Below are 19049 nucleotides of genomic sequence, written 5' to 3'. Positions count from 1 at the left end.
ACTTTTATTATTCAAGACAAGATGAAGTTATCCTTTCTTACCCCTGGAATAGGGGTGAGTCGTGCCAATGACATCCGAGAAGGAGGAGGCGGAGGAGGACGAGTCCATTGTTTTTGTATCCTAAACTAGGAAGAGGTCTGAGGGCGGGCTGAGAAGTTTTACCATTCCCTTTCTCGAAAGATCAGTCATTAACATACTTATATATATATATATATATATATAAGAGCAGATCTCTTTCGGGCAAAGAGTGCCCCTAAATAAATCAGATACCTCTTCTCAGCAACAGGCGGTTACAATTATCATACCAATGCCAACCATGCATGGTCATTTTTATGTATCCCATTATCCCCACAGACTGTATAGGTAGACAGTTTGCTGGTTTGCATGCAAATTCCTTTTGTGGACTCTGGACATAAAAAGGGGAAGGGCTCTAATATTATTTTGGTGTCCTTTTCTTTTGGAGGCCCATGAAATTATTATTATTATTATTATTATTATTATTAGGAACGAACCGAACCTTTGGTTTCGTTTGTTTTAGAAGAGCATCCTTTCCAATCCAAGACTACATATATAGACTCCGCTAGTAGAGAGGGAAATGGAAGCTCTCTAGCTAAGGTGGCTGCTGCGCTGTTGGGGCGATCGTATCAGTCAGTTCGGCTAGCTAGGGCTTGGGGATCCTGATCGCTTGATCGATTGATTGGAGGCGAAGATTAGCGAGCGTTCTGAAGTGATATATCGGACACACAAATCTATTCCAGTGTTCTCTGATTAAGAAGTCAAAACATTGCTACTGTTGGCGTCTGCACTTCAGTCTCCAAGGTCGACTATGAAACGGGTGTAAGCTCATATCTTTTCCTAATCGCACCTGTATGCACATGTTGAACTTTGCTCTTCTCATAAGTTGATAATGGCAATTCCGCTTGAGCTTCTCAGTTTAATGTGCAATGCTCTTATGAGGGTTTTAGGGTCTCCCTTCGACTGAGCAGATTTTGTCCCTGCTGTATGTGTTCATGCAGGAAGTGATTGGCAATCATGTTGACGAGGAAGGATCCATTGGTATCTAGGTACAATACGTTTCATTGATCCTGATAAATGAACTGAAGCATGGTTGTCATATTCAGCTGGCCAGTTCGGATTTCATCGGATGTCTTATGTCTGATCAAATCTTTGCGTGGGATTCTCTGTTAATCTTGCATTTGCATGTACTGGATCTATACGGGCTCACATATATCGAAAACAGGGAAAGCTAATAAAGGCATTTGCTCTTGTATCTGAGGAGTCAATCGCTAATATAGGGATCCTAAGAATGGTCTTAATCGCCGCTGATTAGTGCCTTGAAGGCATTTCAATGGGCAGACTCATTTCAGCAAGAAACAGATGATGCGTATAAGATGGGGTTCATATTGTGATTGATCTTTCCTGTTTGTTTTTGCGAATGATGTGGGGCTTCCTGGAACTGCAGAGAGGCATATTTGAAGAGCCGTGTGGAGGCAACGCAAGTACCTGCAGCTGGCAAAGCTAACATCAAAACTGAGATGACAGCCCGCCAGGTCATAATCATGTCCCCATGTCATCAAGACTAACTGTCTCCTTCTTTCTGCTTTTTGTTGGGCATAAAGAGTTTGCTATAAAAATAAGATTCACATGTCTGATGGGGCACTGGATGAACTATTTGTCCTTGCCCATATATATATATATATATATATAATTTCTCTCTACTGCTGTGCCTGTCCTCCTTATGTCTTATTAATTTGCAGAGTTCAGGCTCGCGTATGATGATGAAACCAAAATTGCTGCTGTTGCTGCTCTTAGCATCAGCGGTACCACTTCATGCATCATCATCATCACCTTGTGCACCCGAATCTGACTTCGACTCCAACACCGGCTATTCATCAGAATGGAAGATCCTCAGGAAGCACAACTTCTCTTCTCAGATCAGAATTCACCCCCACATCCTGCTCCTTGTCACTCTCCCCTGTAAATAACTTCCCACTCACCACCCTGTCTTTAGACTTTGTCTTTGTACTCGGGGTCTTCATTCATAACACATCCCATTTATATGGTTACATACCATATAGCAACCGAGGATAAATAGCTTAGGCTTGTCGATTAATTTGAGTTGATAATAATTATCGTTTTACACATGGACCACCACAGGGTCAGGTGAATCTCGAGCTCTCATGAGAGATGTGGCTCTGGCGGTGAAGCGCAGGAAACCTGAATTCAGCTCCCTTAAGCTGATGGTCATGTACAGGACCACAGAGAAGATGCTGGCAGATGCTATTGGTGCCACTGATGAAATCACCATCCTGTACTTTCACCATTCCAAGTCCTACAAGTATCAGGGAAGGCTTCGGGCTCAGAATATATTGTCATCGGTGCATCCTCATCTTTTCCTTCCTCCCGAAGATGTTCCACTAAAACACCTCACATCCCCACTGGAGCTGAGAGCTTTCCTAGACTCAACTGACAAGGCTTTGCTTCTCCTTGAATTCTGTGGATGGACCCCGGAGTTGCAGCGCAGAGGGCGGAAGAATGTGACTGAACATGGTTTCATTGCACAAGGTGTGTAGAAAGCATCTGATAGTTAAATCCATATTGGTCTTTAAACTTTTTGAATCAGCCGATTACACATTGATATGGTATCTGGAGCGAGTCATCATTGATTAAGAAGATAGATTTGTGTGATATGCTTCAAATTTCCAGGTAGAGTGTTAAGCCCGTCTCCTCTGGTTTTATTACATTTCGTGTTGATCTCTCTCTAATCATGTTTGAAGGGGTGCGATCTTTAGTTTTCTCTTCTGCTCTGTCTATACTATCAATTAGAATTATGCACATATTATAAATCATTAATGGGATTTTACGTAATCGCTGACATTATGTACGGGATGTAGGTCTCGGTGGGAATGCAAATCCGACTCTGGTACATGGCTGGAATGATGACCAGAAGGTGGCTGGTACTTTTTACATTCAATTGTTCCTTCTGTTGGACTTATTAACATATCTATTGTCTCATGAACCCTACCTTTTCTTTTTCCTTTTTCTTTGGTGGGAGGGTAAATAGGGGATGGACTCGAGTATGCAGTGCAGCATTGCAGGTGAAGTCAATGGAATTCCCTGGCTTGGGGAATTTGGGTCAGTGACTGATGCTGCTTCTTGGGGTTCAGAGGAAGCTAGACTTAATACTGGATACTCATGTAACTTTCAGGAGTTCCAGCTGTTTGAGTCTTTCTTTTTGACCTTCATGACAGTAGCGAGAGAGTTATTTCTGCCGCCTGAGAGGCATAGATTTGGTCTAGTAGCAGAGAGATCCTTGCTTCCCTTTCTTGGCGTAGAAGAACCCAAGTCATGGTCATTAATGATACATTATGCCGGATGCCCCAGCTGTTCAAAGATGCTGAGAGAAGTTGATGACTTCAAGAGTTCCATGCAGATTGATAACTCCATTGTTGCTGAAGTAAGTTTTTGTGACTCTTCGGCTATTTTTTGAAAGATTTTTTATCAAGTTAAGATATATTAGTCATTTTACCTGGGATAATTTTTGACCCTACAATAACTCTAGATTTCCATGGGTAAATGTTCGAACGAAATTGAATGAATATGGATTTTGTTTCCTCCTTTTTAGCTTTTCTGGCGATCCCTCTGATTTTAGCAGATCGTTAAAATAAATCAACCAGTTGGAGTGATAGATAGAAAGAAACTTGTGTCTCTGGCACCAACTGTTGCCAGTACGAACTGTACATATTTGATCTTGAATTTCTTGGGTTGTGCTTTGGATTAGGGAGAGGGAAGGAGATGGAGGGATTTTTATGGAAATTTTCATATAAATCTCTCCATTTCCCTCTATCTCCCTTCCTCTCCCTCCATTTTCCTCCCTCCCAAACATAGGGTTAGTATATAACTAGCTTAGTAGCATGCTGCAAAGCAAAAGCTAAATTTCCACTCTTTCATTATTGGTGTAGTAAATGAAGTGAAACTGCTGCATAAATCACTTTAGAGTTATTGCAAATTGAATGTTGTTCTGCTATGATGTGCCAAAAATAGGACCTGTACTCATCTCTTACTTCCCTTTCGATTACTTGCATTCATGTGTTTTGAGTTATTAAAAGTCCTTTTTGTGATACTATTCAACACATGAAGACATTCATATACATACATACATACATACATATATATATGTATATGTTTTCCTTTGCAGCTGGAAGGCAGTGGCCATACTCAAGAACCTGCTTTACCTGCAAATAAGGCGTCAATGCTTCTATTTGTGGACAGGTCATCAGAATTATCAGAAGACAGGGTAAAAAGTAGGGAAGCTCTTAATGCCCTAAGAGATTTAGCATGGCATTTGCAGATCTCTTATCATGGCAAAAAGCATGGCAAACTGGGAAGTTTTGCAGCTCTGTCACATCAATCACAGGAAAGCAGCTTTAGGCGCCCCAATGTGAAGCAATCTGCATTATCTCAAAATTTTAAGACAAAGGATAAGATGTCCATAACGATTATAAATGAAGAGAAGGAAAAGCATGTCAGTTTAGACACAGGTTCACACAAGAATTCCTTGCATGAGATCTTGGAACATCTTCAGCAAACGAAGGAAGGCAAATTGAGTTTGCTTGCGAAGAAGGTAGGTTTCCAGCTTCTCTCTGATGATCTTGAGATTAAAATAGCTAGTCTGTCCTCAAACAGAGAAGATCAGCCTATTCAAGCTCCACCGCAACTTTCCCAGGAAGGTCCTACCAGTGACATTCATCAGCATGAAGAACAAGTGCTGAATGGGCGTACTGCATTTTCTGCGCAGAATGGGGACACATCTGCTACTGTGGATGAGGAAAAGTCAAAACTCATGGATCCTGAACCTTCTCAATATGATGAAGAGAGGGGAAGCTCTTTGGGTAGAAGCAAAAAGATGGCATTTGCAGAATCAGGACGGTTTACTGCAAAGGGGGCATGTGTTAATTCTGAGGATTCCATTCTGGAGAAGACATATTCATTAAAGGTAGACAAGTTGAAAGACAAAGAACTTCACATTGAAGGTTTTAGAGGTTCCTTCCATTTTTGTGATGGAGACTACAGGTTACTCAGGACATTGACTGGTGATTCGAAGATTCCATCTTTGGTGATAGTTGATCCCGTTCTACAACAACATTATATTTACCCTGCTCAGAAAAAATTTACTTTTGCTGCACTGGCTCAATTCCTGAGAGGATATCTTAATGCAAGCTTGCTCCCATATCAACAGTCCGAATCTACTCTTCCCATCCCAAAGGAAGTGACTCGTCCGCCATTTGTAAATTTGGATTTTTATGAGGCAGATCCTATCCCAAAAATCACTGCAAGAAGTATATCTGAAATGATTTTTGGTATTAATCAATCTCTGGTTGAGAGTGTCAGCCCTCATCCACAGAAGGATGTCTTCGTTCTATTCAGCAATAATTGGTGTGGCTTTTGCCAGCGAATGGAACTAGTGGTGCGCGAAGTTCATCGGGCTTTGAAGGGCTATATGAAAATACTAGAGACTGGATTCGAGTATGAGAAAATGCCCTTTATCAGAGGTACGTATATCTGGTTTTGTGATAACTCTATTGCAGAGAGACCTTACTATTGCTGTAGAAAAAAAAAATTATGTACTAATAAGTGTTTGGACATGCCAGACAGCTTGGAAAATATCTCAGTGAAGCTCCCATTCATCTACTTGTTGGATTGCACGATCAATGATTGCAGTTTTATATTCAAGACAATAAAGAAGGTGTGACTTATGGGAATCATCCTTATTTTGTCCGTTATAAGTGCAGATATTCCCTCATCAATGCTAATTTGGCTACTTTGTTGAACTTCAAGGGATCAGCAATGAACTCATTGGTATGACAGTAGCAAAGATTTCCACTGGTCTTAAAATTAGAGGAAAATTTACTAGACTCAGTTACCTCTGGTCCTTTGGACTAATGCTGCATGCATAGCAGCTATGTTTTCATTGAAATGTTTTTGGGATTCTGTAATTGGAGAGTTTCTTGTCAGCTTGGTCCAGACATAATGTAACTTGTGTTGCCAATGCAGGGCGAAGTTTATCCTGCTCTGGTGCTTTTTCCAGCAGGGAGTAGGACTCCCATCTCTTATGAAGGGGAGACTGCGGTATCTTCTGTTATCAACTTTATGGCTGAACACGGAAGCAATATCCGTCATCTCATCAATGAGAATGGTAAACTTTCATCTTGTGATGGCAATCCTAATTGATTTAGACCTAGTGATCATTTATTTATTGTTTAGACCCAACTCCTGGTGTTCAAGGATAGTCTTTACATGTTTCCAGGTATGAAAATTTAAGAACTAATTTGGGAAGTGTGCCACTGTGAATCTATTGGTTCTATTGCCAAGAGAATTGATTATGTGGAAGCAGCGATATAAATAATAATAACTAGAAATGAATCTCGAGAGCTTTTCGGAAGCTGTGGAATGATCAGCACGTAGAAGGCTTAACTTTCATTTGCTCTAGATGATAATTTTATATTAATCTTCTTCTGTCAATTGTTGTTTATCAGAAGACCACCATGTTATGTGAATCAATTATATTTCGAGCTTGGGAATGAATGCTCAGATCTGTCCTCCATTTAATGACACCTAGCAAGAAAATGGTTTTAACTTTCATTCTATGAGTAGAAGCTTTTGGCTTGTTTTGACAGGAATCCTGTGGACTCGAGCGGGAAAAGAAGGCAGTGGGAGTCGAACATATTTCGATCACAGATCAGCTGATGCAGTTCGTATTGAAAATCCTACTCTGAAGGACAGATTCCATGAAGTCATAGCAAACGCAATTCCAGAAAGAATATCTAGTCACAAGCATGGAGCTGAGTCTGTTGACTCAAAGGGAGTTCAAGAAGTGGGAGCAGCACAAAATGTGGTTGTCGGTACGATCCTTGCTGCTACCAAGAATCTTGCTGGGGCCCACCACTTTGATGAGTCCATGATTCTTATTGTGAAAGCTGACAGGGAGGCAGGGTTTCAGGGTTTGATAATCAACAAGCATATTAGCTGGGACTCTCTGCGTGAACTGGATGGAGGATCCGAGGTGCTCAGAGAGGCACATCTATCGTTTGGTGGGCCCCTTGCAGTGCGCGGATTACCCCTTGTTGCTTTAACTCGAAGAGCTGCTAAGGATCAGTTCCCGGAAGTACTTCCTGGTATCTACTTTGTCGATCAGTTTGGAACTGTTGGAGAAATTGAGGAGCTCAAGTCGGGAACAGCCAGATCTGTTACCGACTATTGGTTTTTCTTGGGATATGTGAGCTGGAGTTGGGATCAGCTCTTCGATGAGATTGCGGAAGGATCTTGGGCGATGAGCAGGGATGATGATTTGGAGTGGCCGAGTGGGTAGGTAGTAAATCACTGCCCTGCACTGCTCTCCTCTTGTGATCTTTGTAATACCTACGTGCTTGACAATAATGAATGGCACAAGCCCGCATCTGATGGAGGAATCTGAAAGAAGCTGCCAAGGGGAGAGCTCAGCATTACATTTTTAGAATGTTTAACAACTTTTGTTGCTTTTTGCACAAATTGTAAATATGAACTCCTGTACTGTAGCGCTCTCTCTCTCTGGACGAATAGCTCGGGGATGACTTGTATGACTATGAGTAGTTCAGTTGTAAGTGTTGAGAAAGCTGAGTATTCCTGTCATGACCATAGTTTTACTAATAGCATGTTTGATAAAATGGAAACAGGATTGAAGCAGATGGTCTTATTTTATTCTTTTTGATGGTTATGATGTTTTTTTATTTGATAGCATAGCAGTGCAAAGCAGGATGCATCCAATTTGATCAACTTTGCAGATTAAAGAAAAATCTATATATGACGGTAAGATCTATGATACAATCCATTGTCCTGTATAATTGAAATCTGATAGTAAATTACTTATTACTTTTTGAACTTTTTAGTAAATTGCTAAAGAAAAGATAAATTACATAAATTTCAAAGTAAGTTATACAAATTTCAAAATGAAGTTACACAACTTTCTAAGTATTTTATAATGATGTCACAGAAATTTACTGAGTAAAATACTTATTAACTTAATTTTTTAAAATAATTTATTTAATTGTATGGTGTAATCATTTTTGTTGATTGCTTCACAGAATTCTCTTATGTGACCCATCGCGGAATGGAATCCCTATTGGACCTACCCGCCCCACGAGCATACTCAGTCCATGTCCCGGCCGGTTCAATGGGCCTGCAAAAGATAATAAAAGGGTTGGGTTGGGTTGGGTTGGGTAGGGTAGGGTTTGCTTTTCTTTTTTCTTATAATAATAATAATAATAATTAGATTAGATATTAGATTCCTCACGCTAACAGTAACAACGCAGCGCCCAGCGGCTTGGTGAATGGGCATGGAGTCCAAGCAGTACATAACATGACATTCATTGATCAAATGTCGATGCGAAACCGACAAATGAATGTTGTTGTTGAGTAAGAGGGTTTCCTGGCCGTGTCTGTGTGACAGAAGAAGCAGAGCCTCAACTGTAGGAGGAGCAACAGCATCAGCCATAGCCCTTCCTTCTCTCCCACCTCTGCAGCTAATCTTCCCATCTCGGATTTCCTCCGGTGCCAGTTCCAGTTCCGCTGCCGCTGCCACTGCCACTGCTACCATGGGCCAAGCAGAGGAGCTGTGGCCGGCGAGCCGAGTGAGGGACACCTTCATCAAGTTCTTCGAGGGGAAGAATCACTTTAACTGGCGCTCCAGTCCCGTCGTTCCCCTCAACGACCCTACTCTCCTATTCGCTAATGCCGGTAATCTCTCTCTCTCCTCCCCTCCCATCTCCTCTATCCTATCCCTATTCTGTCATGCTTCTGCGAGCGGCTTGACTCGGCTCTAAAAAACCAATCACCCCATCGCAGAAGGGAAATGAAGATTGCCCCCCATCACCTGATTTAATTGCTAAATGCTCTGCGGAACCTGTTGAGCTACCGAATTGCATTCTTCTTCTACTATCCCGTGTCGGATTAGATTGCTACCAATTCCAGCGGCAAATATATATTATACCGTGGTTTGGGATGTAAAGACAGGGAACATGATTCTTTGCAAGTTCTTATATGCTCGTTGTTTTCCAGGAATGAACCAGTTCAAGCCAATATTCTTGGGGACCGTTGATCCCAACAGTCCCTTGAGTAAACTCACACGTGCTTGCAATACCCAGAAATGCATACGTGCTGGTGGAAAACACAATGACCTTGATGATGTCGGCAAGGATACTTACCATCACACCTTCTTCGAAATGCTTGGCAACTGGTCATTCGGGGACTACTTCAAGAAAGAAGCCATTGAGTGGGCTTGGGAACTTCTCACCAAGGTAACTGTATCATCCTGTCGATGATTTTACCTGATCACCCATTAGTTTCCCCTTAACCTGTGCTAATTCTGATTATTCTATTCTGCTCATATTATGCATCCCTTTGATCTTTTTATGCGTCTTTTCTTTTTTCGGGCAATGTTTTTATTGGAAATAACCGCTTTGTCATTTGCATGAGAAATGCTTTTGATATTTAAAGCAACAGGAAACTGAAAGAGGTTATTGATGGTATAGAAGTTTGGGCTATAAATGGTGCTCAAAAACAGCAATCAGATTGTCAGAAAACAACTTATATTTACTTAAATGAGTGTTTTCTGTTTCCTGTCATCTCTATAATAACTGCTTTTTCACTCTCTGAATAACTTCTGTTTTCCAGGTGTACAAACTACCCAGCGATCGTTTTTATGCTACGTACTTCGGCGGTGATGAGAAAGCTGGTTTGGCTCCTGATCATGAAGCTAGGGATATATGGCTTCAATTTTTGCCACCTGGACATGTTTTACCTTTCGGTTGCAAGGTTAACATCTCTTATTTTTATAAGATGTTAGCTACTTTCTTTCTCGAGCTCTTCATTTTCTGGGTGATGTTGCTGGTTTTTTACAAATGGCCACTTTTATCCTTTGATCGTAAAATATACTGGTTACTTTGACTCTTGCTTTCAAGGACAAGAGAGGTTTCAACTTTTCCTGTCTTTTCTTCTGTCTTGCGTATATCCGCGGTGATACACATCTGTTGACTTCCATTTTCTCCAATGTACCTGAAATGCGTTATTTGCTTCCTCTTCCTTTTTTTTCTCCGCTCTGATAGGACAACTTTTGGGAGATGGGCGATACTGGTCCATGCGGACCTTGTACCGAGATACACTTTGACAGGATTGGTAACCGAGATGCTGCATCACTGGTTAATAATGACGATCCTACTTGCATTGAAATATGGAATCTTGTCTTCATTCAGGTTCGTCCTTTTCCTGGATAAAGGAATATTGCCATTGGAGATGTCTCTGTTTTAACGTTTTGTCAAGCTATGTTTTTTGTCGTGCTGTAGTATACTATACTCTACCTAAGTAAAGCCTTTCGAGCTGGCTTTCATGCTGTCAGTGGTATCTTTGCTATCACATTTCCAAGTGTCGAATTTCTTATCCATCAATATAAGTTTTCTATCCTGCTCTAGCCATTCTGATGCAGAACTGGAGATGAATTTTAAGGAAGGTTTGTCTTACATATTATTAATATTGTTTTATCTGATGAAGACTGTAAAATTTTTTGTAACCAAAAGTTTCTTGCTATTTTGATTGCAATATTGATTATTCTTATCGGCTTAGTATGATTCTAAACTGTTTTGCATAAGCTCAATTTCTTTCCTTTTCTAATACATTTTATATTACTCTTGTGGCAGTTCAACAGGGAAACTGATGGCTCCCTAAAACCTTTACCTGCGAAGCATGTTGACACAGGGATGGGTTTCGAGAGGTTGACCTCTGTACTTCAGAAGAAGATGAGCAATTATGATACTGATGTCTTCTTGCCCATCTTTGATGCTATCCAACAGGTTAAATGATGACGAAACTTCTGGGTCTCTTATACGTTTGATTCAATTCAACAACATTATTAGGTTGACTAGCCTGTAGGGTAGTCTCATGTGAAATTTGAGTTAGCATTGAGTTTCATTTTAACAAAAGACCCACACCCAAGTTCCATAGCCTTGAGTCCATGTAGCTTGATAAGCTTCTTATTGACTGTTCAAAAATAAGAATGTGGTGTAAACTAATTACACTTATTATTCTGTTACTCTGTGCTCAATCGTTTTCTAGAGATACCAAATTGTTTTCTCACTCCCCTTAAAAGTGTGAGTTTAAACAAGATCAAAAATGCTCAGTAACAATTGCATCGGATTCTTTCTTGAAGAAAAAGTAAAACAAAGGGAACAAAATGCAACCTCTTTTTCCATTTTCAGGAAAACACCTTTCATTTTCTTTGAAGGCTTTTTCTTGTTGAGAGTCTTCATAAAATTGACTTCTTAGAAAACTACGCTTGTTATTTTTTTTTATTTTTTTGTAAGATCTGTTGCCTTCCACACATTATTTTTCTCAGGAATTAGTGAACTTATCGAAAGGAGCATTTGTCTATTAAATTAAGGAGTGCTGTATTACAGATCTACTAACTCTTTTTAATCTAACAGGCAACTGGAGCGCGACCATATTCTGGAAAGGTTGGAGCAGATGATGTTGATAAAATTGACATGGCATATAGGGTTGTGGCTGATCATATCAGAACTCTGTCGTTTGCCATAGCTGACGGTTCTTGTCCAGGTTGAGTGTCATTATATGTAGACTGATTGTAATGCCTTCTGCTGTTAACTTTAAGAGAGTGATGTATTGAGTTATTTCATATTACTTTTTGCCCCATCAAGATGCATCTGCCACTTGATTCCAATCACTTTGTTTCCTTCTGGGTTTGAGATTGACTTATCAGTTGTTGAATTACAGCTGATTGCTCCATCACTACGACATTTTTTTTTTTTAACTTGAGTTATTGAGATGTTATGGTTGTCTTTTTCATATTTCCACACACCTATTTATATACTTTGTTTCCACAACATGTTCTCCTTAGCAGTCATGGTAATTCTCTTTTGCAGGGAATGAGGGCCGTGAATATGTGCTTAGGCGCATCCTTCGTCGAGCTGTTCGGTATGGTAGCGAAGTTCTCAAAGCTCAAGAAGGATTTTTTAATGGGTATGAGAATTTCTTTATTTTATGTGGACTAACTTTTTTATGTGCATTCACAGTTGATTGTGGCATAACGTAATTTAAATGATTTGCCTCTCAGGCTTGTAGCTGTTGTAGTAAAGTTGATGGGTGATGTTTTTCCTGAGTTGAAGCAACATGAAGTGCGCATTCGGGAGATCATAGCAGAAGAGGAAGCAAGCTTTGGGAAGACTTTGCTGAAGGTGAGGGTATATCCAATCTAAAAATCTTTGTAATGAAGTCGTTGTCTAGCTAATCTATTATTTTTTTTTATTTTGCCAAGAAATGAAGCACTTAGTTTTAGAACTACAAGATTTGAGTGTTTTTTGTTGATGAATGTAAGAAGATTATAGTGGTTGGCTTTCCTTCTTGATAGACACAGATATCTAGTCCACAAATTTTTTTAATATTTCTTTTCTTCTAGGTTCAGTCTCTATACCCTCATAAAGCTTATCCAAGAAATGGCTTTGTTTGGTAACTAAATATAATCAAACTCTACTCTATCTACTTTATCTTTCCCTCAATTCAACAACACAATCATTACTTTTTTTTTATTTTTTTCTCCAATTTAATAATAAATTCTCGCCTACTTTCCCTTAACCATTATTATAACTAATTTTTTAATACTAAATTCTCCCAACTATTCATTATATGTTTGTCTTCTTCTCCAATTTTACAATAAATTCTCTCACATACTTTTTCTTAACCATTATTACGACCTTTTTTTTAATAATAAATTCCCCTAACTACTTTTATCTTCATCTCGTGGAGTAAAGTAAAGTATGACTCTACTCCATTACCAAACGCTTTCTAAATTCTTCATCCATTGTTCTGGAACTATATTCGTAAAAAATGTGGAGAAAGAGAATGAGGTTCCTTGAGGCATGTAGGTTGCATTAAGCTTGCTCACATCATTAGGACGGTGAAATAGTACGAACAGATTTAATTCAACAATTTCCGGAAGTCAAATACTGGTGGAAGTAGTGTTTTAGTTGTATGGGTGGCAATGTTCGGAATAGTGTCCATCATGGTTCATGAAAACCGTGATTTGAGGAATGAATGCTTTTTGGATGTTGCTTTTTGATAGAGGCGCTAACGCTATCTCTAAGTGTAGTAATGCTATGTTAATTAGATTCCTTTTAATTGGTATTCTGCAAGCCTCCTTAGTGATTTTAATCAAGCAATGGAAATTAAAGCGTGAAAATAGTGAGTTATAGCGAGCATGGGTTTGTGGTGGCTCATGGATTTCTATAGCTACAAGTAATTAACAGTAGTGTCTTCTTCAGGCTTCTTTATATGGTAGACAGAAGATATAATGTCTCTTTTTTCTTTCTTTTTCTCTTTTGGCATAGTGTGATGATTAAAAATACTTAAATACATTTTGTCTTCAACTTTGTTGAAGATCCTTGCCATATTCATTCCGTGATTGTGACATATTTGGCTTTTAACTTTTCTTTTTGGTCCTAATACATGACCTGATTTTCCCTGAACTCTTCTTTAGGGGATAGAAAAGTTCAAGAAAGCTGCTCAGGATGTCCAGGGAAAGATACTGAGTGGACAGGTGAACTAATTGCTTTTCCATGCATTTCATGAATTTCATGTCTTTTCGCTTGCTGCAGCAATATTTACTATTTGGTATAGCCCGGCATTTAATTAAGATGTGGGTCTGTTGTACTATTCTAAAAGTTTTCTCCAAGTAGACATGTCTCTTCTTTACCTGCGCTTATCTTCAATTATCCATGACTTCATGTAGGAAGCTTTTCTCTTATGGGACACATATGGATTCCCATTGGATTTGACTCAGGTAAGGAGCATATGTCACCTATTCATGTCTTTCATACTGTAACTGATCAATCTTCCCTCCAGTTAATGGCAGAGGAAAGAGGCTTGGTAGTTGATGTACAAGGTTTCAATAGCGCTATGGAGGAGGCAAGAGAGAGATCAAGAAGTGTACAAATCAAGGTTGCTTGCGTGCTTTGTAATATCCTGTAATCGTAATGGTCACGGTTCTCAGTTTCTAAAATGTTCCTCGGTTCTGGGCAATTTTGAAGTGTGCAAAGAAGTGCTCTGATTTTTCTACTCTAGAAATCATGCACTATAACCTTCTTTCGAGAAATGTAGTTCAGTCTGATGTATAAAAAGTTGGGTGTGGAGGCAGTTGTATTTCCATTTGCTAAGTATATTCTTTTGCAGCAAAATGGTGGTGCTATTGTCATGGATGCTGATGCTACCTCATCATTACACAAGAAAGGAGTTGCTGCAACTGATGATTCCTTAAAGTTTATATGGTTTCAGGTTTCAATGCACTTGGCGATTAGCTTTGTTCAACTATTATGGTTGGATTGTTATAAATCTGATGCAAGTAAGCATTTCTTGACTTCATGGCAGGACCACAAGAGTACAATTAGAGCTATCTATACCGGTAATGAGTTTCTAGAGAATGCTTCATGTGGCGATGAAGTTGGGTTAGTTCTAGAGACTACATCTTTCTATGCAGAGCAAGGTGGTCAGGTATCATGTTGTTTGCATGTCACTTTGGACTTTCTTCTTGACTGCAATTGCAATAATCTCCTATTTATATTGTGTATTTCATTTTTCAGTTTTCTTTTTTTTTTTTCAGTATTTTGATTCATGTGCAATGCAGTAAGAATTTCTTTCAGTCGATAAAGGTCACTTGTATTAATAGCAGCATCGGAGGGTGGAGCTGCATATAAAAGGATATACAAAATATTTACAGAAGGAGAAATTTATAGTTTTTCCCCCTCCAGCTGGAATTGATTTCTTTCTCATAGACTATATATTTTCATAGTTTGCCTTGCATAGCATCTTTTCCTAATAGTAAATAGAAAGGAAAATAGTAAATAATATAAGAGGATGCAAAGACTATATACGAAAGAGTCGCCCTAGATGGTAGATAACATGTTTTCTTTATCTGTAGATATGTGATACCGGGTTACTCGAAGGCCCATTTGGCTCATTTGAAGTTTGCAATGTCCAAATTTATGGTGGTTTTGTTCTTCACATTGGTTCTCTATCAACAGAAGCTGGCGGGATGACAGTTGGTGATGAAGTAATTTGCAAGGTAAACAGCGTACTCCATAACTTTTCCTTTCACTAAGGAGGCGTTGGTGGATTATTAGTATTTTTGTGGCAATATAACATAGGTTACCTCAAGATAAATTATCTATACATAGATTGCTAGATGTCCACTTTAATCGGTTTGGTGTTCTTAAAAATGCTCCATTTACATTACTAGACATGTAATGTTTATGACTAAAATAGCCTTTGAAGGAAGATATTTGAAATTGATATGCCTTTTACTAAAAAAAAACAAAAAAAAAAGAGGAAAAAATTTCTGCTCAGGCCTGTAACGGCAAAGTACAGATGGCAGCAACCATCGCTGCCGCCCATGAAGCTTCGATCGGAGCCAAGAGGTTTCGATGGAAGCCTCTGAGCTTCGATTGAAGCACAGAGAGGCTTCAGTCGAAGCCCCTACGTTTCATTCGAAGTAGGGAGACTTCGACTGAATCCTCTCTGTGCTTCAATCGAAGCCTCCACGCTTTGATTTGAAGAAGAGGGGCTTCGATCGAGGCTTCTGTTGCTTCAACTGATGCCTCCTTGCTTTTTTGTGCTCTGAGAACATCTTCAACTGGAGGAGAAGAGGGTTGCTGAGGGGGCGGCAACAAAAGGCGATGTTCTCAGCGGCAACAATGGTCTAGGGTTTTCGGGAGGTGGGGAAGAAGATGAGGGTACTTTAGTTATTTCTTCTTTTCTAGAGATGGCCATATCGTTGGCACTCCGCATAAGACAACCCTCCCTTAGGCAATGTGGATTGGCACTATAGTGGTAATATCGGTAACCTAACAGAGTACTACTTAAAATGTACAATCAAACATGGTAATCCATAGGGCCCATGCACCTTCTTATCACTTTTTTTTTTTTTGATTTTGACTTTGTTCTAACGCAACATGCAGGTTGATTATGAAAGGCGTAAGCTCATTGCGCCTAATCACACCTGTACACACATGTTGAACTTTGCTCTCAGAGTAAGTTGATAATGGCAATTCGACCTCAACTTTGACTTTGTGTTTATGTTCTCTAGATTTTGGGTCTCCCTTGCTTTGTCTGAGCAGGTTTCTCTGGGCAATGTTAATGCAGGAAGTGCTTGGCAATCACGTTGACCAGAAGGGATCAATTGTTCTTCCTGACAAACTGAGATTTGATTTTTCTCATGGTAGGATAGATGTAGTAAACAAGCTCCTCTTTTTATTTTTTTGGCCACAACCAGCTCTCATTGACACAATCAATTTAATAACCGTGAGATCTTTGTATAGGCAAGCAGGTAGAGACAGAGCTTATGAGAAAAATTGAGTCAATTGTCAACGAGCAAATAAAAGCTGAGTTGGATGTATTTGCGAAGGAGGCAACCCTATCTGAAGCAAAGCGGATAAATGGTTTGCGAGCCGTTTTTGGAGAGGTTTGTTGCATCAGTTGCCGTCCTTGTCCTTCCGGCTGGCCTCACTAATGTAGTGGGAGCTGAGTACTTTATATTATCTTGTTCTGTTCTGGTGGAAATATATTTCTTTTTCTCCTGTTGCAGATCTATCCCGATCCAGTTAGAGTGGTATCCATCGGCAGAAAGGTAGAAGACCTTCTATCTGATCCAGATAATGAAGCATGGTTGTCATATTCAGCTGAACTCTGCGGAGGTTAATACTAGTTTGCTTTGTTGGTGGTCTTGATTCTTTGCTTGGAATTATCTTTTAATCTTGTTTCTGCATGTATCGGGTCTATTTAGGTACTCATATATCGAATACAAGGGAAGCTAAGGCATTTGCTCTTGTATCTGAGGAGTCAGTTGCTAAAGGGATCAGAAGAATGACTGCTTTTACCGCTGATTGTGCCTTGAAGGCATTTGAATTGGCAGATTCACTTGGGCAGGAAATAAATGATGCATATAAAATTGAAGGAAGCATGCTGGAAAAGGTCATTAATTTAGCCTAGCTTCATTAGTTAGGCCTCACATTTTATTTTATTTTTCTATATGTGTGTTTCTGAGTGATGTGGGGTTTCTGAAACTGCAGAAAGTGGCGTCTTTGAAGAGCCGTGTGGAGGCAGCACAAATTCCTGCATCTAGGAAAGCTAACATCAAAACTAAGATGACTGCTCTACAGGTTAACACCATGTCTCTGCATCATGGAACTTATCTGCCTCCTATTTACCACTTGTTTATGGGGGTGCGAAGTTTGCTGTAAATAAGTTTGAATGGTCTGATGGGAAACAGGCTGAAGTGAAGAAGGCACAGAAAAAGATTGCGGAAGCGAATGTTAAGAAGGCTGTAGGGGAAGCCATGAAGGCAGCTGAGAGTGCAGCTTCGGATGGAAAGGGATTCTGCGTATGCCGGGTTGATGTTGGTCAAGATGCAGCTGCTGTCCGTGAGGCAGTCTTGAAGGCTCGAGATCAAAAGGCATGTCCTCATTTTAATATTCTCCTTATGTTGAATCTCATTACATTATATGCAAATTGGGTGACATGAGCATTCAACATTTATTCGTGTTCCATCTTCTGAGTGTGTTTGTATACTAATAGTATTACACTTACCTGTTGACGGATAATGGAAAAAACAAAAAACAGGGGCTTTCAGTAATGGTATTTAGCACCGATGAAGCATCCAATAAGGTGGTGGTGTGTGCCGCAGTGCCTCAGGGCAACGGAAAGGGGAAGGAGTTGGAAGTATCAGAGTGGGTGGCAGCTGCAATGCAACCTATTAATGGTCGATCTGGCAAAGGGAAAGCTGGTCTTGCTTCAGGCCAGGTTCGTGAAGATTTTTCCTTGCCTATCATAGCGCACAACCCTTTAAAATTAAATAAACAAATATCATAAATTAGTCTCTTTGAATGCCTTAATGCAATGTATCCACCTCCGTCTTTCCACTGCAAGCAGTTTCTTTAGTTAACTATCTGCTGGTTCCTTGGGTATATTTGTAATGATTTTCGTTATTCTTGGAATTAATATTGCCAGGGAACTGATGCCTCGCAGTTAGATGAGTCAATTGAACTTGCAAACTCATTTGCAGCAATGAAGTTGAGATGATTGATGGTCACCGAACAGTGACACTCTTCATTTGATGGTTCAAGCTGTCCTTAATCAACCAGCATGCCCACGAGCCTCTGTTGCTCGAGCAGCAAGGAAGGAAATGATACAATTTAGTTACAGAACTGATTGATTGATACTGTCTATCCATTTTCCAAACTTAAATGCTTTGGCATTTACTTAAGAGAGTAGCAGAAGTTTATCTTCAGTCATATATATGATAATGGCACTTTCTTTTCTTTCGGGCATTACTGTTGCACTGTTCTCTTAGATCTTTTGCGATGTTTGCTTATAGGATTTTTCAATTGTGTGCTGCTGGTCCATAAGTTTCGTTCGATATATAAAGTTCCGTTCGATGTATCTGCTGGCTTTGTGGGATCTAGAGAAATTGGAGTGTGGGGGCCTCATCGATGTTGGATCTAGAAAAACAGTTTTCTCTGTTGTGATACCATTACCGGGTGCCATTGCTGTGATTTCTGGTAAACGAGATATTGTCGGAAGCGCTTGCCTTCCACACACTGACAAGATGGCTCAAGATCAAAGCTACTACTAGATTATGACTTTCCTTTTCTACTAAGGCATGTCATTAGATTGGTAGGACATTGTATGATCGAGTATTTGTAACGCTGCCTTATCTGACAAGTCTAGTGGGGAAATAAATGACGGACGTAAGCTGCCCTATCTGATATTCGTAACTATGGAAGCGATTGTATCATATCGTTGGGAATGAGACTGATCATAATTGTTTGTTTTATCATGTATACGTGCTTGTTTTGTATTTCCTGCTCACGACCGGAGTTGGGGGCTATGAGACTATCTTTGTGTAATAATTGAGAACACACGATATGATAGAGGAATAGCGAGGCCAACTGCAACTAAGC

At 39.8% G+C, this 19049-nt stretch overlaps 2 protein-coding genes across 11 annotated transcripts; both read left to right on the top strand.

Moving 5' to 3' along the window:
• The first annotated feature begins 549 nt into the window (after positions 1-549).
• LOC116187181 lies at positions 550-7739 on the top strand. Of its 10 annotated transcripts, none has more exons than XM_031515804.1 (13): positions 550-837; positions 1017-1064; positions 1463-1550; positions 1758-1977; positions 2158-2565; positions 2895-2950; positions 3065-3457; positions 4199-4624; positions 4799-5552; positions 5652-5746; positions 5839-5859; positions 6055-6196; positions 6678-7739. In XM_031515804.1, the coding sequence occupies exons 2-13, from the start codon at positions 1033-1035 to the stop codon at positions 7367-7369; spliced, it is 3327 nt and encodes a 1108-aa protein (XP_031371664.1). In that variant the 5' UTR covers positions 550-837; positions 1017-1032; the 3' UTR covers positions 7370-7739. The 10 variants fall into 10 exon arrangements, with proteins under 10 accessions (XP_031371664.1, XP_031371661.1, XP_031371658.1 ...); XM_031515801.1 differs by having other exon boundaries at positions 4727-5552; XM_031515798.1 differs by having other exon boundaries at positions 550-819; positions 4199-5552.
• A 608-nt stretch (positions 7740-8347) lies between these two features.
• On the top strand, positions 8348-18528 carry LOC116187182 (alanine--tRNA ligase). Its single transcript, XM_031515808.1, has 23 exons — positions 8348-8772; positions 9094-9332; positions 9709-9849; positions 10140-10286; positions 10728-10880; positions 11511-11640; positions 11967-12063; positions 12158-12278; positions 13577-13636; positions 13829-13879; positions 13942-14037; positions 14269-14370; positions 14464-14586; positions 15014-15157; positions 16050-16121; positions 16234-16309; positions 16410-16552; positions 16676-16784; positions 16874-17061; positions 17160-17249; positions 17360-17542; positions 17710-17889; positions 18097-18528. Exons 1-23 carry the CDS (start codon positions 8439-8441, stop codon positions 18166-18168), a joined length of 3051 nt encoding a protein of 1016 aa, XP_031371668.1. The 5' UTR covers positions 8348-8438; the 3' UTR covers positions 18169-18528.
• Positions 18529-19049: the final 521 nt, after the last annotated feature.

This window comes from Punica granatum, chromosome 8 (assembly GCF_007655135.1).
Source record: "Punica granatum isolate Tunisia-2019 chromosome 8, ASM765513v2, whole genome shotgun sequence".
Classification (NCBI taxonomy): Eukaryota; Viridiplantae; Streptophyta; class Magnoliopsida; order Myrtales; family Lythraceae; genus Punica; species Punica granatum.
Note: the sequence above shows the minus strand (reverse complement) of the source record. Positions and strands in the feature narration are given on the sequence as shown.

Excerpts from the sequence above, each read along its gene's own strand:
- LOC116187181 (XM_031515798.1), top strand. The coding sequence starts at position 1,033 with ATGTTGACGAGGAAGGATCCATTGGTATCTAG. Across the intron at positions 1,551-1,757 it reads CTGAGATGACAGCCCGCCAG|AGTTCAGGCTCGCGTATGAT; the intron begins GTCATAATCATG and ends ATTAATTTGCAG. Across the intron at positions 2,951-3,064 it reads GCTGGAATGATGACCAGAAG|GGGATGGACTCGAGTATGCA; the intron begins GTGGCTGGTACT and ends GAGGGTAAATAG.
- LOC116187182 (XM_031515808.1), top strand. The coding sequence starts at position 8,439 with ATGTTGTTGTTGAGTAAGAGGGTTTCCTGGCCGTGTCTGTGTGACAGA. Across the intron at positions 8,773-9,093 it reads TCTCCTATTCGCTAATGCCG|GAATGAACCAGTTCAAGCCA; the intron begins GTAATCTCTCTC and ends GTTGTTTTCCAG. Across the intron at positions 17,250-17,359 it reads CTAAGATGACTGCTCTACAG|GCTGAAGTGAAGAAGGCACA; the intron begins GTTAACACCATG and ends GATGGGAAACAG.